Genomic DNA, 18404 nt, shown 5'->3' on the forward strand with positions numbered 1-18404 from the left:
CGCAAGGTGCATTAATAACATTAACCACCCAAAAACATATTGCAAAACAAATATTCAAACTTACCTTGCTCGGTGAAGTTGAACAATGGCGGAAACTCGCGACCATTCGGTAGATACTTGCTGCCTTCCCGCAACTCGTTGAAGAACGGATGAGCGCATGCTTGCATCGGTGTGATCCTCGTGCCCGGCGTATACTCCAGCAGGCGGGATACCAGTGCGATGGCCTCCGGTGGAGTGCGTGTCCGGAATACCTTAACGAAGGAATACAGTGAGAGAAAAAAACAATAGGGAACGTGTTAGTCGGGGTAAGTTTTAGGCGCGATCGGCCAAAACGCATTGCATTGCGCGCGCCGCGCACTCCCATCAGCGTGCCTAGCAAAGGGGGAGGAAAACACATTAAGACACGTTAGGCCAAAACTAAGTGAGAACTCAAGGAGGCGTCACAAATTAGCGAAGGAGAAAATTAAACGTGAACGAAACAGAACAGAACAGAACAGAACAGAACAGAACACGACATTCGCCCGGGACAACCGGACAATTAATGGTAGTGAAAAAATCACAAAAAACGCAACTCGTGTAAAACGTTAGAAAAATTGTGAAGTATTGCTTGCGAATAAACATTCGTTTTAGGGGACACGCGCTTGTAAAATTTGAGTATTCAGTATAGCAGAAATCGTTGATGAATGCTGATGCAGAAGAGAAACAGCAATTAACAAATCGTGTGTGACGTATAAGGTAAGACAAGCACAAATAATTATTGTAAATGTGTGATCAATCAGATCAACAGCGCTCAATCAAATTAGATAGAAATGTTGAACGTTTCAATAAAGTAACTCGATCCGACTCATTATAGTTCAGTTACGGCAGAACGAGCGCGTGCCACAGCAAAGAGAGGAATATCAGTGTGCCCCCGGTGTGCGTCATTTGAAGCATCGAATATGATCGAAGTTCGCAACGAGATTAACTACTCAGCTTAGCAGTAATCGTCCAACTATGGTTCGAAGCACCAGTTTTAGTCAGTTCGTCAAAAAACAATAATGGCTGCGAAACCGCTGCGCGTTGTGAACTGCGTGAGAGGTGTGTCGCGATATAATGATGCTCGGAAATGCATATGATAGAATCGAAGATAAAAAGAAATCTGGCAAAGATGAATGCAGTAAACGAATGGTTCAAACAATTAGCTTCGAATGATGACTGAATGCTTGGCCGCTTTCCGTCACGGTGAAAAGTCGAATCGACAACAAACATTACATATGCGTGCATATACTTTTGATGACGGTGCTGAATGTTAAACTTATCACACCCCAAAAGAAAGCGAACGAGAAATGCTGAGTTCAACCCATACAGGGAAAGAAAAGCACTAGCTTAGCCAGAGAGTATATTAAAAAAACGATATTTAAAAAACACATTGGCAGATTTTCAAACATTACCAGGTTAAACCGAACACTGCATTTAGTAGAATGTGTTTTGCGTGTGCGCGTGTGTGTACGTTTCTGTGTGCGTGTGTAAGACAATTCCACCAACTGCATTAATTTCACCACCATCAGAAGAATAGTCATAGTTAAATTCTGCTTATGCTTAGTATTCCATACGAATGAATATAAGGCACAGCACACCAATCTGACACCGGTCCTTCGCGTGTTACAAAAAGTTTCTAGACATCATAAAGAGGATACAAAGATAACGAGAAAGGGATACAATAGTACAACATAACAACAGAGAGTAGTATGACGGTAAATCAACACTTGTTAAAACGTAGATACATTATTATTCCGCTTTTCCAGCCACGCACGTGTAGCGTTTGTGAGTGTGGATATGCTACTGGTTTTGTATGATATTTGTAAGTTGCAAATCGTGTATGTGCGCTCAATCGAAATTACAAATATACCATCTGCACCGTCTCCGTTTATAGAACGGATACTAAATGTCTTAAAAAATGAAGTATTTCTGACCTATTTTGCAACTAATTATCATTGGTGGATGAATGGAGATAGTGGGTTGTACATTTTTTGCGTATTGGGTGTTTCTGGGGCTGTTGGTAGTGGCCGAACTGAGCGTAAGTATAGTAAGAAAAAAAAACGGTAGGCTAGCGGTGAGTTCGTTCCTTTCTTATTTTCGACAACACTGTTTCCATGTTCTTACTCTAATACGTTGGTGGTCGGTCTTGGTCGTGGTAGGGAAAGACATTCGCTCTAGCATTAACTGAAATGAGTCGAAGCGAATCGTACGGAAAATGATTTCTGTTTCCGGTAATTGTTGGAGTTGACAAATTTAGAACGGCATCTAACTAGAAAGCGATCGGTTCATCTGTGATTTGAAAACAAACACACACATAGCGCCATTGACAAAAGCGCAGGGAAACTGCGAAACGGTACTTTATCTTGGTAAACTGTTATAGAAAGAATGAAATGTAAGGAAGAAAGCTTTTAGGGGATGTGGAAAAAATAAATATCCCGCTTATTAGAGAATTTACCGCGAAATGTTTGTTGTTATTAGAGAAAAATAGGATAGGAAGATGCAAGAATAAAATGATCAACTTTATCAAGACCAATAAATTGCCCAAAAGAATTGTAGGGGTTCGCGGTCGAATGGGAATTCATTCTTGCGACCTACGGTGAGTTGGGTTCATTTGGGGTTTTGTGAAGAACGATTAAAGAAATGGTTCTACGCGCTACGGGTTTGACGGGCAACGTGTCCTAGGTGATTTTTACTCTTTTGTTTGCTCTGGGCAAACCACCCATATCCATCGTACCTTTTGCCATGGATGACTTTTGATCTGCGGGAATTTGAACTCCGTGTAGTTGGGATTCATCTCTTTGATCTGTTCTCGTGTCGGCGTGCCAAGAACCTTGATAATTTCCACCAACTGGTCGACGCCCGAATCTCCCGGGAAGATAGGTTGTCCGAGCAGCAACTCTGCTAGCACACATCCCGCACTCCAAACATCTAATGATGTGTGCATTGTTGTTCATAAAATGAAAAGTAAAGTAGAGTATGTTTAAAGCGTGCACCAGAGCACGTGCACACACGTTGAAGCAATCGTTCTTACCAATCTTGGTGGTGTAGTTAATGGCGCCGAATATCAACTCCGGAGCTCGGTAATATCTGGAACAAATGTACGACACGTTTGGTTCACCGTCCAGCAGCTGCTTGGCGCTACCGAAATCACACAGTTTCAGGACCGCCGTCTCTGGATTCAGCAGCAGGTTCTGTGGTTTGATGTCACGATGGCAGATACCGAGCGAATGGATGTAAGCAAGACTTCTGAATAATTGATACATGTAAATCTGCCCGCCAGAACCATCAGATGACGATGAAATAGGTCGATCGGCACACCGGAAGGAAGCATCACGCCGGCGACAAATCAGGATGGGTAGAAGAAGTAAAACAAACAAAAGTACAGGTCAGTAACCGGACAGATGATGATATGTTGTCATCTGTTTCACTACTACTTACTCGGATATAGTTGATAGGTATCGTTAGTTTGTTCTTAGCATAGTGACGGGCGACTTTATAAACCGTTTCTGGTATATATTCGAGCACTAAGTTCAGATAAACTTCGTCTTTCTGTAAGGGTGGAGAAATAAATAAAGATAGAAAAGCAATTAATAAGGCGATGAAACAGGTGATATGAAAGTGAACGCTGAGAGATAGTAAATTACTCTTCAAACATTAGTAGCGCAGAATTTCAAACGGCTTTTGAAACGAATTAACCACTCCACACTGCGACACTATTATTATCGAATTAGCAAGCGTGTATACTTCAACTGCAGTATAAAACAACCTTAGCCTAACGTAGTTAAAAAACTACAAAATCATCAGTTAAACGTTTGTAATACAATTGTGTGTAATGATTGCAGGACAAAAAAGTTAACAAACGGTCACCGAATTAGAACACAAACCTTTCAAAATGTAAAACAGATGGTATGGTATATTAGCTTATAGTGCTTTTGTTTGATTTTGTTTTGTTTCTAAGACGAACAAATCTACACCAATCCTGTTAGAACCGGTTCAATAGACAGTTGGATGTTGAATCCATTTTTCCATAACACGCAACCGATCCGTGAGCTGTACACAATGAAAGTTACACATTGACGTGCGTGACATACGAATGAAAATGAATAACAGTTATCCATTTGTGCAAATAACTACAGAATTGTGGTGTCTGTAAAAGTGTAACGTGCAACTTTCAGCTCAAACTGAACCTCTATAGCTTCTCAAGAACCTGTAGTGTCATATCAGGGATCTATTAAATATTTAATGCAAGTTTTTTTTTTAATCTGATAGCTTTTTCTTTGAACAAGCCACTTATGTCATATTATAGAACACATTTTTGTCTTAAAATTATTCGCACACTCAAAAACGGACATACACACCCCTCGCAAGCTGGGATAAAGTCACAAAGAAGTGTTTAAATTTTGGTTGTTAAACATTAAGCCTTTTTGGGGCATCAATATCGTGTCTTGTCCCCTAGTATCGGCACAACGGTTAATACAAAAAAAGAAAAAAAAATAGCTCAAGTTTGCGTCAATTAACAAATAAAACACAAAAACGAGAAGAAAAAATGAATTAAACCACACGATAGAAATGAATTTAGTGATTATAAATGATTGGCGAAAAGCCAAACCACCGCACGATAATGAATATACACGCGCTAATGGAACCCGTGAGTTTCTATAAATCAAATGAAACATAACCACTAAGGAATTTTACGAACTAAATCACAAACACACATAGAAACTCATTAGCAAACGTTGGAGGAATGGATCGGAAGGTTTAGCTTTGAGTGGAACTGTGTTGGTGTTTGATTTTAAGTAGCATCACTACATTTCAGATGGAGAGTTGATGAGTCAAAAGCGATCAACAATGCGTGTGGGGAGTGTACGTGTGCGTGTGTGCCTAACTGGAAGACATTTTCAACTAGCGTTTCTTGAGCTTTCTGCTGCCGGGAGCATACCGCGATCACTCAATGGAAAGTGAATTGGAGGGTAAGTAAAATAATGTTTATTAAAAGTGCAATAATTGCCACACAAAAAGATAGCACGGAGAGCATATACACGGGTGGAGGATGGATAAGGGGGACCACACTAGCACTCCGCAGCACCAGCTGCATTTCATTGCAGTTCGCATATCTGCGGCACGAGGAGCCTAGCTGTGTGTGCACATTCGTTTTTTTTGTTTCACATTCGTTCATTCGATTTTCGCATTTGTCTCTCTACCTGCGACTGCAAGGCACCGGCGAATAGTCCCATGTCCAAGGGAAAATCATCACGCTGTAGAATTTGTGTGTATGTGTGAGGGTGTTTTGGGACAATGGTGTTTGAACGGATGTGGTATTTGATGGAGATTCATTCGGAGAGTGACGATTAATTGTTTGGAATAGTTTTTTTTTGTTTTCGAATTATACAGTGACGATTTATAATGGGCGATTAGATGTTGGTTTGTGTTAGAACAAGTTGAAATAAAAAAGAAAAGAGAGTTGATTAATACGCAATTGATCTGGTTTGGAAACTTGAAATGCCATCATGTCTTAACTAAACATCGAGACAATCTCTTCTTTGGCGTGAAAAATATACTACAAGAAACTGCTATTCAGTAAAGATATTTAGCATACAAAAGTGCTGATATATAAATTGCACTATGTCATAAATAGTTGCTTAGTATTTTATATTGTGTGATCATCTAATTTGGTAATCGCTCACTGATTTAATTTCACATCTACCTTACTGTGTAAACGATACTACTATTTACATTACGATTATAGGCATCTACATTAAGGTGATAGAGAACATTTTTTTTAATTTAAATTTATAGGATATACTAAATGGATATCGTCGCGCTACTAATCGTGCTATCTTCGAGAGTATTGCATAAGGAAGAAGTAGTTCGGAAAAATTGAAATACAGTACAGAATATAATAGAAACAGTGTTTTCCATAATTGTCCTGTACTTTTAGTTCATTTCGTGCTCATTTGCTATAATGCAAATTGATCTTACGTACAGCTTATTTTATAATATCTATCCTATATCTTGTTGCGTTATCCTTTTCTTATCTTCTTATTTCTTACTTTACATTAAATTATTTTAGTTTAATCCAGAAAGTGAAAAAAAAATAAATTTAAGATCAGATTGATTCATCCTAATTCGAACTGTTAAATATTAAATGACCTGCCAAAAATATATTATGTAATTGAACTGTTACATAGTAATAAATTTTAAAATAAACAGTACTGAATGTTATACTAACATATCATATCCTGTTGTATTGTCAGGAAACTTTCTATTCCAATGATACTGCACGAGAAAATTATGACGGAAAAATCGCATAATAATCGGAAAGATATATGACCATGACCTTATTCTGCAAACGACAAAACCCCAACCGCAAACCGGAATGTTACACGTTTTATAAAGAAAATGTGTTTAGTCGTTCAGGAAAAGCTCATCGTTCCACAGAACTCAGAAGGCACGATAGCATTTGTCGACACGGTAGTAGTGAGACTTTGCCGGATGTAGAAAGGTACTAAATACTCTAAAAGCCATTGAGCTACAGCAAACTAACACCGCTTGACACCTGATGACGGATATCGGTGCAACAGTCGCTGTACTATATGATCTTTCACGCGCCGGACTGTATATACATACCTTTTCGCCACTGGAGTAGAAGAAGTACTTTAGCTTAACGATGTTACAGTGTTCTAGTCGTCGCATGATCTGTAATTCACGGTTCTGAAAGGAGAAAAAGAAAATACAAATGAACTCATCAGTATCTGCCTGTGGTTAAACAGAAGTGCCAAAAGAAGTTAAGAATACCGTTGGGAGATTGTTATACTGAACAAAAAATAACATTCTAAGAAGTGAATAATTAATGCTTGCCCACACCCCGACAGATGGACGATTAAGCAAGGGCGAAAGCATAAAATAGCGTTGCTTGCGTGCCGCTTCTTTCTCTGAAGTTAATCGATAATCCTTATTATTTTCACGCCTAGCAAAGCCAGACTATTGAACATGACGATTCAATTTCTTTCCATTAACTAGAGCACAAGTAACCGAAAAGTTTAACAACCCATTCTATGCGCTCGATTTAAGCAATATTTAAGGATTTTGAATCCATCTCCTAGCAATAGCTTAAAATTCACCATTCGAATGGTGAAAAAAAAACCTTGACACAGGCAACGGTTCCTTTCCGGTAGTACCGGTCATCGCACGCACACGCAAACCTTCGTACTGCTCCCAATCGATAAATGGTGCGGAGAATTAAGCAAGGACAAAAATGAAACCTCTGATGACGTCTTGCTTGCGCTACTTTAACTACTCTCCCAAGGAAGGAAAAGAATGAATCCGGTTGTGATCAGTTTTGAAATTTTTTTTTGAAGAATGTGTATTTAATAATAACGGAAACAACGCATTGTTATATTCGAATTGCTTGATAAGTGCAGGCTGTAAGAATAGCGTCTAAATTGATCATATCTGCAGTCAACAAACGAAAGACTTATGGGCTGCGTTAGGATCAGGTTAGTGATGTGCAAACTGAGTAAGAATGAATGAGTGAATTAAATCTTTCTTATAAATGAGTTAATTGGAATCTTGCTTCAATTTAATTTAATAATTGCTTTGCAATGTAAGTTAAAGAGTTAGACTTTCATTTCGCTCTTTCATTAGCGAAGTTTACCGGTTATATTTAAGAAAATCTCTTCAAAGAATAAGTCAACATATTAACTCATTTGCGTGAGTCACTCACTCGGAGAAAACTCATCTTAAATGAGCTATTCCCTCATCTCTAGTTCAGATTAAATTGTGGTCATGTGCCCTCAAGAAAAAAAACTTCCTACAATAACTTGATGATCTTTGGTGGTAATTCGAGGAATTTATTATCTTCCTTATTTTCTTGTGAGATTTTTTTTTCTATTATCTATAGGTGAGTGGGGATGTTCGGAGTCACTTGTTTACTTCGGTTTAAACTGCTTAAGGCCGGTTTAACCAGATCGTTTTTTTGCCATCAAAAATGTTGCGTGTTTCATATTGAGAAGTGGAATCGTGAATCAGCTTCATTAGCGTATTGACTCATCAGTAAACATTAGGTTGATACTGTCAACGTCAGCGTCATATTTACAACGACACACGACCATTTAACAAAATGATAATAATCTACCAAATTCTTTGAACGCGTGTTACTTTCGATGAGCTTCCACTGTTGTGTGCTTATTAAGCTTATCCATCCTATCCGTTTAAAAGCACAATAACAAAAAATGACTCCTCACGCTCAAGGATCCCTACGGTGTGTGCAATCGTTAATTTACATGCAACCGCTAAACTGCAACACCATGTATACGTGCACACTATGGCAAATGAATGATGCAACGAGGGCATCCTGTCGAGACTCCTAATTAACATCCCATAACAAACCAGTGCCGAAGAGCGCTGTATGCAAGTGCCGGAAATGAATAAGTGTAAACTTGCAGGTGTAAGTGTACTGCTTTTTGCTCGCCCTAATATGGTGCACCATTAAACAATGCCGTACACACTAAAGAGACAAACGTGTATGTCTGCTCTGTACTACATCTATCCGCAACAGGACTACCGCCGCCCCAAACCACGGTAGCATCATAATTGAATTCACGTCGCTTTACCCTACTGTCGCAATCGTTGCTAATAACATCCTAATGATAGTCATATTAGCAACGCCCATCTTCCTTACTTATCACTAGAGCACGCTCAGTTTGTTAGTGATGCATGGTGCGGTCACCAACTAAACCAGCCGCATCCAACCGAGCTGGCTGGAGCAGTATGCCACATTTCTTCCTTCCTTACACTTACCTTAAATCGTTTGTCCTGTAACACCTTCTTGATGGCGACTAGCTCGCCCGTATCACAGAGTTTCGCCTGGAAGACGACACCGAAGCTTCCATTGCCAATTATCTTAGTATCTGTGTATGATACTTCCTGTGGTCTATCTGGGCCTTGTCCGGGTGTAGCTACAACCGTCGTCACTTTGGAACCGTCCTTACCTGTGGAAAGATGAGCGGAGAGAGAAAGAAGATGATGTAAATTCGATTAGAAATATGATTCGGGTGTTAAGGTAAGCGCCACCAAGCGCTAAGAAGGGTTGAACACTTCGTTAAGCGGATTCACTTAATGATATTCAGACACAAACCAGCTGGAGAAAGTATTTCGCAACAGTACATTTTCCACCGATCTGCAAATTCTGGTTGATGTTTTGTAAAGGACTGTTGCTATCCATTCGCTTGCTAGGATTTGTTCTAATTAGAGGTAAAAATTATCTTCACGACAGGTTCTAAAAGTTGTTCTAAAAATGATAATTTGTACTAATTTCTTTATAATTCACAACAGGTACATTTTTGGGGTCTTCAAAAGAACACTACGCAGTAAGAATTTTTGACTGACCATATCAACGGAAAAATGAAATATCGATCTGCTGATTGGCACAACCCTCAGCACCTTTTGCGTTTGAAGGGGCTATTACAATTACAGCAAAGAACCGTTACATGGGTGTATTTTTAGAAAATCGCAGGCTACTAACGAACGATAACTATTCTCAGCTGGGTTTAAGAATTTCACCTGTTTGAATTATTTGTACATATCTAACAAAGCAACCACCATTACATAAACCATCATTTGCAAAAAAGTTAATCAATCGGACATTCACTTTGCTCCTAGAGCTATTGAATGAAACAACAACATGTTTTAGCTTTCTTTTTTGTTACGCCAAATCGATTGATTCTTGCATATTTTTACTGAACATAAGTAGTGACGCAAAAGCCTTTATGGGATATATGATGACGATAATGTTAGCGTTAACCGATCACCCGTTTCGTGGAGGTGAAATTTTGCATAATTTATCGGGAATTGGTATGCCGTCGTTAGCGGGTCCTAAGCGGGACGTGCTGTCGTCGTCACAGCAATTCATGCGCCCGGTAGTAGCATTAGTAATCGATTAGAACGATTATAAGAATTGATGGTATGAGAAACAAAATTGCCCAATCAAAGTGACCGAGACTGTGATGGTACAAAATGTGTGGGTTGTTTTCCTTTTTTATTCCTACAGAACCGAATGTAGGATGTACCTATTGCTTTAGAAATGTTTATAAACGCACGGAAAGAAAACTACCTACATGGTAACAGAAAATTCCATTTTGATTTGTTTCTATTGTTGTGGATCCTATCGATTTTTACAGGTGTATAGGCTAGGTTTACCACACATATCCCCAAAAAAGGGCTAGATGCTACGTTGTGCAAATGTTTAGCAACCAGAATTAGGCCAATTGAATTAGGATTGATCCTACTGATATTGGGCACTAGAGCCTGTGTTGGAAATTTGCATTGAAGTTTTGCGAAACACTAACCTACATATTTAGTTATTTTTTGTTTTATACTCGGTCAGGGTCTGCATGGTAAATGACAATACTGCTGCACAGAGTACGTTGGTTTGTTACCTTTTTAGCAAACAGTTAATTTTAATCCCATGCCATCAAGAACCTATCATGTTTTGCAGCGGCAAATTGAACTAATTCTCATCGACACATAACGTAGACGGGCGACGAAAAAAAACGAATGAAGATAATAGATCTAAACAAATTTGGCTTAAACATTTAATAAGCTTTACAGAACAATTGACTTACGCCCTACCGACCGGTCGTCGGCTTGTCTAAACCTCAGTCAAAAACGTCCAAAAGCAAAAAGTTAGCATCTGTTTCAACATTTTCGTGACATTGATGATCAATTGACACACTGTTTTGACCTCAAAATGATAGTGTTTGATCTTCCGTTTGATGCTTTCCCTAACTCTGTCGATTGGAGATCTTTGTTAAAACATTCTTCACTAAAATCTTCAGTCACTCCTTCTGTAGACAAAGTCAATTTTGTTCAGATATTTTTCAAATGCATGGTCGATTGCTTCAAGCTCCAGGAAGAACGAAATATTATCACTTTGATATCGATCTTCGTCTTTCGATTTTGCTGCACCTTTCGAGATGATGTCTAGCTGTCGTCGGACCGCCAGAACAAGATAACAGTTCGACTCTAACTTTGAACAACGGTCAGTATTGTTAATTCTGCCAGGTCGTCGGTTTCCATCATATAAAGTGTATGACTTCAATTCATCATTTACACCGCAATCAATACCATCGCGGATACTGATGTAAGAACGGAGTAAAGCTACATGTGACATCAAAGAAATTTATGTTTAATGATGTCTTCGACTATCAAAGCTTGAAGATAACTCAATTTTACCGGTTCTAGTCGGTCAAGAAATTGATGTAGTCGCGAGCTCCTCAATATTAGATTATACTTTGCCGTTGATGCTGATTAGATAGCCTTTATCTAAATAGATTTCTTCCATTTATGCACAATCGTTATTTCATTACACAATGTCGAACTCCTACATACTGCTCAATCATTATACATTTGTTGCGTGGTAAGTAGGTACTGAGATAAGATACATCTCATGGTTTTAATGAGAGAAAAGCTAATCTTGATTATAAACAAAATTTCTATATAAAATTTGACGTAGAACTCAGTTATAGTTGATCAATGGTATATGAATGATCGAAATTCACTTCCAATAAAGCTAATTTCAGGATATCATGTTGTCTTCCTAATTGAATACGTTAACTGTAAAGAGTCTAATGTTATTTTGGCAATGTCCGGAAAGCAGAACGTATATTGATCAAGAAGTGAAGAAGTAACATACTTTGCCAACGTGCTTTGCAATACTTTAGTGCTTGTTCTAAATACATCATTATCAAGCAGTGCTGCTCCAATAACAGCAGGACGCCTCTCTGTGCAAAACAAGATGAGTCGATCGAAGGTTATCACCTCTTGTAGCAGCAGGTTATCGTGGTACCTAATAGTCAGACCACTTCAAAATATATGCATAATAAATAATATTATGTATAAAATAAAGGAATTGTATTATATTTCAGAATGTATTTCGGATATAATTCTACTATGGCCTGGCTATATTCGTCAGCACGTTAAATTTTTGAAATAAAATAAAAAACAAAAATTTGTTGAAAGAAATGCCCATCTGTTCAGTGGTGATGTAAAGCCAATGGATTAATAAACGTGAGGATGTATTCAACAATAAAGTGAGATAGCTGACACACCCAGAACGAAAAATCACACGAAAACCTAGCAAATAAGAGTTACTTTCAGTGATTTCAGTGATCACACCAAAACACCGATTTGTGTTACCAACCCATTCATTATGACATGACAGAGTTAGCGATCGAAGATAAGAATTGTAACCAATTTGCTGCTGGGCTATCATAGTATCGCGATAATGACGAGCCTCCGCAAATATATAACTCGCTGGTAGATAAATCTTGTAAGGCTGCAGCAGTAGCGGTTAATTTTCGTGAATCGTTATTTATTGTTTTATATTTCGTCACTGATATTGATAAGCCTTACTTCTGCTCAACAAAGAGACAGCACATGGAGAAATCATAGGTTAATTGTTGCTAACCGTAACACCGATTGACTTTCGCGATAAGGATGACGCGTGATTATGACCAGAGTTAGTTAGGAAAGTAGCGTACTAAGGAGATGTTTGTTTCTATTTGCTGCAAACTTAGTCTTCGATCAACCTCTTATATTTATAGAAATACGGTAAGATCGTAGCTCCATTGATGAAAGATCATTTGAAGAAAGTTATTATAAAGAAGTCTAAGATTTTGACATGGCCGCAATATAGAGCATCACTATTTGCGTTGATTTACTGACACACAGTGTTGTTTACAGCATCGCTGTGGGTGCTTGTGTCCTGGAACACACAGTTGACTGTCTCTCCTTGACACCGAAGCTACGAGAGTTCAGTCAAATAACTGATTATTTGAATATGTGTTCCCAGACTTACCATAACATTATCTTCATGTTTCAGGGCTGTGCTTTTGCCATGAACCGTATGTACTTATGAACGGGCGACGCAGTATCAACTCTGTTCGAGGATGACAACCGCACTCACTATCTCTAGCTAGCATATCGCTGTTTGTTTGCCATCCCACCTTGAGACAGGAATTAATAGACGCAAAACAAATGAGAACGAGAATTTGTGTGATCCCCTTCGTTCACGAGAACAAACTTCGACAAACAAAAAAGGCTGTTAAATCACCACTGTTCTGGAATATGTTGTGCTAGGTGCAGTGTGTCTTAGAAAGCATTCCTCGACACACGAATTAGTTCAATAATACCTGAGCAGCAATCAATCATTTTACAGTTACAGAGTCGTTCCATTTCTAAATGACCTTTTCCTGTCTGGTAGGAAGTGTTCCGCTTTTTGATCATGACCAAAAGTTTGCACTGACGTAAAGGAAGACGGGAAGCGAGCAATATATTTGTTTGCGGAAGTTGAAATTAGACGACCTGGGTAAGACGTAACAAGATCGTGAATGATCTTGTTACTAGCTTGGTAGTTGATGTTTCCTTTCAAACCGGCTACAAACACTAAGGAGATCCACGAATGACTGGTTCGTTCGTGTATTTCATCGAAAACCACTGTACGCCTGCATGGGTGGGTAGGAGAGTTCAATGGTAAAGGCTGCAGCCGTCGAGTTCCGTGTGGTATTGGAACGGGTTTTACAGCGGTACATGGTCTCACTTTCAAGGTTCACCATGTCTCGTATGTTACCTCAGTAGGGCTCACGCAATGCAGACCCATTATTTAGTGGTGCAGTTTTGCACTTGTTAAACATCAAACAGTTATGCTAAAAGTTCTAAATATAAAGGTTAAACTCACGTTGTCGATGATGATCGCTTCGTTTATTGATGAACTCAACAAAAACGAAACTTGTACCATGCACGATAAGTGTTGGATAATTAGTTACATCCGTAATGCTGCTTCACGATAGAGGGCTGTCGCGCCATCGATAAAGTTTTCTTGTGTGCGATGGGGTGATGACTTGCCCGGACGGGTTATATATCCCGTTTGGTAGGAATTTTAATTAGTCTGTATTTGCGAATTGATGATTCAAGGTTTTGTTAGCAAATGCTTAAAAACAATCTTACTCTTTAACGAAAAGTATTTTACATAAACGAAATTAATCGCTCTCTGGATGTGGAAGCGAATGAAAAGGTTGGTAATAAAATAAATAATTACACCTTCAATTCCTCAATTTAACTATGTATCCACATTTTATAAGAACCACAAACGGTCATTCCTATACAGCAGTGGGAACGTAATATTTACACCATTTGCTTCATAATCCACGAACGACAGAACGACCAATCATCCTGTGTCTCTCTTCCTACATGCTTATTTGCACATTAATCGAGCTTGCGTATTACCTGACGTCAATAGTAGCACGTATTGAACGGGTTGACTTTCAAAACACCTTTACCATAATAAACAATACTACATTGCTTTACTTGGTTAGTTTCTCCTAAACGGTAAAGGATCGAACGGTGCAATCCTGCTTATTGACTTTTCTCTGTAAACACTCCATTGCACATTATTTCAAGTCATTTAGCAACAGAATTCGAGACAAATGTTTAGAGGCGCGGCAACAAACAGCACGCTTAACTAGATGCGCATGAGTATTTGTCGCGCAAAAAATAAATCAAAATTTGCGCGTTTTAATCCGCGTGCTTTTCTAAAAAAAACAAAGCATGTGCGATAAGAAATCAGGTTGATAATTGCTTCCTGAAGACGAAAATAAACAAAACAATCAAATAAAATAAACCTCGTGGCACACAACACCTGACCATCGTTCTTATCACAGAGTTCAGGACGTTACGGACGTTCTATCACCTTCAGTCACTTCAATCACCCGGCTCTCGAAGTAACCGGTCGCTCTCAGTAGTTAGTGTTGTGGGCAAATATTTACTTAAATACTAACGTGCAGGTGACGATCAGCAGATCAACAACAGTTTCACTTACACATCTCCTTGAGCTTGCGGGACAGTCGACTAAAACTGAAGCAGGAACACTGCACCGGCGGTTCCCCGTCGAGCGAACCACCGTACTTGGCTGCCCGCTCGAGCTTCTTTTGCTGCTTTCGTTGCCGCTTTTCTTCGGCCAACTGTCGCTGTATGGCGTACTTCTCGCGGATCTTGGGACTGCCGTTTTCGTCGATGTAGTAAAGCGTTTGTTCCAAACCATCGTATTTGTTGATTAGCTTGGGATCGATGGCGAACACTTGCAGGACGTTTGGGTCAGATATTGGCGGACCGGGCACGGGTACCGGCTTCACTAGTGGATTGTTCGGAGCAGGAACAACGGTAGAGGCAGTAACACTTTCTTCTTCATCACTGGTGCTACCCGTAGGTTGCTCCACTATTGCAGCCATTGTGGATGTGCCACCCGTATCACTAGGTCGCACCAGTGCGGACGGTTGATTGATGCCGTCTTCGTTGTCGTCGTCATCGGCCTCACCGAACCCATCCGTGTCCGTACTATCACAGGCGGTCACTACCTTCGGTAACGCTTTCGGTCGTGGACTGTTGACGTCCGGCAGACTCTGACAGGTACGATCCTTCATCAGTCTCAGTTCGGGTTTCTTCTTTCCCAGCCGCAGCGTTATACCAACTTCCTCGTCGTCGTTATCTACACCGTTATCGTTCCCATCCCTGGCAGGGTCTTCCTCTTCCCGTACGACCTTTCGCTGCAATACTTCAGTGTTGCCGGCGATTTTGCCTTCCAGTGCACCAGGGCAACGATCACGATCTAACCGTGGTGTAGGTTCCTTGGTGCGAGCACCAGAGCTGCCACCACCGTTCGAAAGCAACCGTGACATACCGATCACACTACCGGATCCACTTCCTGGAGGGTCTCGATCGATGTCCTGCATCGAGAGGAACACACCGGAGTCGGAAGCGGCCATCTTGGCGTCGGCAAATGAGGGTAATGTTTGGTTGTGGCGTTGCTCATCATTTTCGCACTCACTATTGTGCTTGAGGTTTTCGATGCGTCTCCGAAACACTCCCGGCAACGTTATGATTGGTGCTGCCGATGTTGATGACTTGGCCGTGCCCGACATCCCACTTACACTATCAGTCATTTCTCGTACCGCACTACTCGCTATTGCTGCCATTTTATTTCGGGCAGAAGATTATGGCACCGATTTAGCAAATTATTCGAACCACAGCGCACACCCTTCTCTAGAAGCTTTTCGCTGCGCAACAGGAAGCTATCACTTGCTTATTTATACTATGTACGTTGTCTTTAGATTAGAGTAACAAACACACGCTCTGTTGAGGGAAGAATTACAAACTTATCTGTGAGACACCGGAACAAACCGAACACATATCTTAAGGACTTCGAACGAAACACTCCCAAACGGCCGTAGGCGACTTTGACGATTGTATGCAATTGCCTGCATCGAAATGGTCGATGCTGCGATGTCAAACGTTTGCTACCCTAAATGCGACAATGCTGACGATCACCATCCACCAACTGCTTTCTAAAAGAGCCTTTGTACTGATCTAGCTAGCTTAGGGAAAAACCCCACGAACGCGACTTCCCAACGTAGCGCAATACAAAATAATGTTAAAGAAAACTGCAAACGTCGGCACGTTTGACCGTTCCATTTGCACTTCTTGGCACCGACTGTTTTGCCACCGAAACAAGGTCTCACTGTGCCGCGGCATACTGAGGTGCTTGCCAAAAGACACACACAAACACACGATGCTCCTCGAAGCTGTCTTTTGCCTGGAGCTTGCAGAATTACCACGCAATGCAATCCCCAACGGAGCGGGAACTTCCCACTCTCGATCAACGACAGTAACCACCCAGTGTCGAGGAACTTGCTGCACACTACACCGAACTCTATACTGTACTCTAGTCGTGAAAGTGGCCACCCAACTTTACAACGGATGGGATTAAAGAAGAACCAAGAAATTGCGTCTTAAATCAATCTGCGCACCATCAAATCTGCTCAGTCACCCCACAGGTGAGAGCGTATATTGATGCTGAACGAAACAAGGTTGTTGTTTTGGCGTTGGAAAGGGCTCTCTTGCAAAAGGGGAGATCTTACGATCACTCTCCAGCGGCTCGACAGTCAATTTAATGGGAGGGACAGTTGTTAAAATGGCGCACAAGTCAAAAGTCTGCAACCCAAAAACATCTTCGATTGCTTGTTTTCATTGTTCTTGTTTTGTGGCCATAACTTAAGGGACACCTTTTTTTGTTGTTTACGAATGGCAAAAGCACAACAAATTGACGAGAGAAAATAACCACGAGCCGTTGATGGAACGTGTTCGTGAACTTAAAAATATTGAGGCATATGGTGAGAGTAATGCGTAGATTGTAAATAACTAAAATACAAATAACTCGCAATAAAATCCGTTTTCAACTACTTCCTTTATAGCAGTGGATTAGTGTGAAAACTGCGTTTATGATCTAACACTATTTATCAAACGTATGCGAATTTCAGGAGAAATTGTTATTATTTCTCAACAAAACTCAAATCGTTGGTCAAATTGCAACTTAACCCAAGGTGAAGGTTGTTGCAAATTTTGAGTTAATAATAAAACCGAAACGATGGAACCATGGAGCAAAAACCTTGCATTCCAATGCGATGAGACATTTGTCTTATGTAAAACATGACACCCCCTATACGGTAACTGTTATGCCGTGAGGCACGTATCGTTCTAGCAACCTTTTTGTCGGTAGCCTGTTTTCAATTCGCCATTAGGGAGACGAGCTGGTTAATTATTCGCCGCCAGGTTTTATCAGCAACCGGTTCTAACTTCACCCCAGGACAGGTTTATAGTAGACTTATGCTACTGGGTATGTATGTGTGTGTATCGTGTCCTTCACGGTGATCATCTCGGTCGAACTTATGATCGACCGTTTATAGACTATTGGGTGTTTATTTCCTGCTCACATAACGGATCACACTTTAGTGGTGGAAGATTTTCACACGCAATTAGTCACCAAATCCGAAACGTTTGAAAAAAAACCCCCAAAGATGGACACAGAAAACTACGACAGAGGAAATGAGACACAACTGGGCTTCATTCCCTAATTCCTGCTAGATTGGCTAAGCCACATAAACGCTATCTAATGGGCTCGACCGATGATAAGCGCGGAAGCGCTATATTTTCCACCATGGGAAAAGTATCGAAAGTGCTTGTGTATGGGCTTAATTTTATTGTATTGATAAAACATGTAAAGTGATACACCAGTCAGTGCCGATAAACTGATGAAATGTCGTTGCGCGATTGCATCAGCCGAAATTCCTTGCTTGACGAATTGTGGACAAACGAACAAAACGTAAAAAAAAAATACACACGGTTGAATAAACGGGGTAATGTATCCATCAAACTGTCGATTGTTGACCAGTGAGCCATAGCGAGGAAACAATTCAACAATCGTGCTGCACAGTAGAACGAAAGGAACGATCCCCCCCAGTCAAGGTTGAGACACATTCGCGCATTTGATTCTTTTG

At 40.3% G+C, this 18404-nt stretch overlaps 1 protein-coding gene across 7 annotated transcripts in view; it reads right to left on the reverse strand.

Moving 5' to 3' along the window:
- LOC125761033 (glycogen synthase kinase-3 beta-like) overlaps positions 1–18404 on the reverse strand; it is a 47834-nt gene that overhangs the window by 7151 nt on the left and 22279 nt on the right. For 3 of the 7 annotated variants that reach the window (XM_049421782.1, XM_049421783.1, XM_049421781.1), the window contains 7 exons: positions 8818–9008; positions 6646–6729; positions 5220–5273; positions 3457–3567; positions 3050–3287; positions 2753–2946; positions 65–251 (listed from right to left, as the gene is read on the reverse strand). In XM_049421782.1, coding sequence (XP_049277739.1) covers positions 65–251; positions 2753–2946; positions 3050–3287; positions 3457–3567; positions 5220–5273; positions 6646–6729; positions 8818–9008 — 1059 coding nt within the window. Of the gene's footprint in view, positions 1–64; positions 252–2752; positions 2947–3049; positions 3288–3456; positions 3568–5219; positions 5274–6645; positions 6730–8817; positions 9009–14893; positions 16658–18404 lie in introns of those variants that run through there. The other 4 variants (XM_049421776.1, XM_049421777.1, XM_049421778.1 and 1 more) reach the window with 3 other exon arrangements.

The sequence above is a fragment of the Anopheles funestus genome, chromosome 2RL (assembly GCF_943734845.2).
Source record: "Anopheles funestus chromosome 2RL, idAnoFuneDA-416_04, whole genome shotgun sequence".
Taxonomy (NCBI): domain Eukaryota; kingdom Metazoa; phylum Arthropoda; class Insecta; order Diptera; family Culicidae; genus Anopheles; species Anopheles funestus.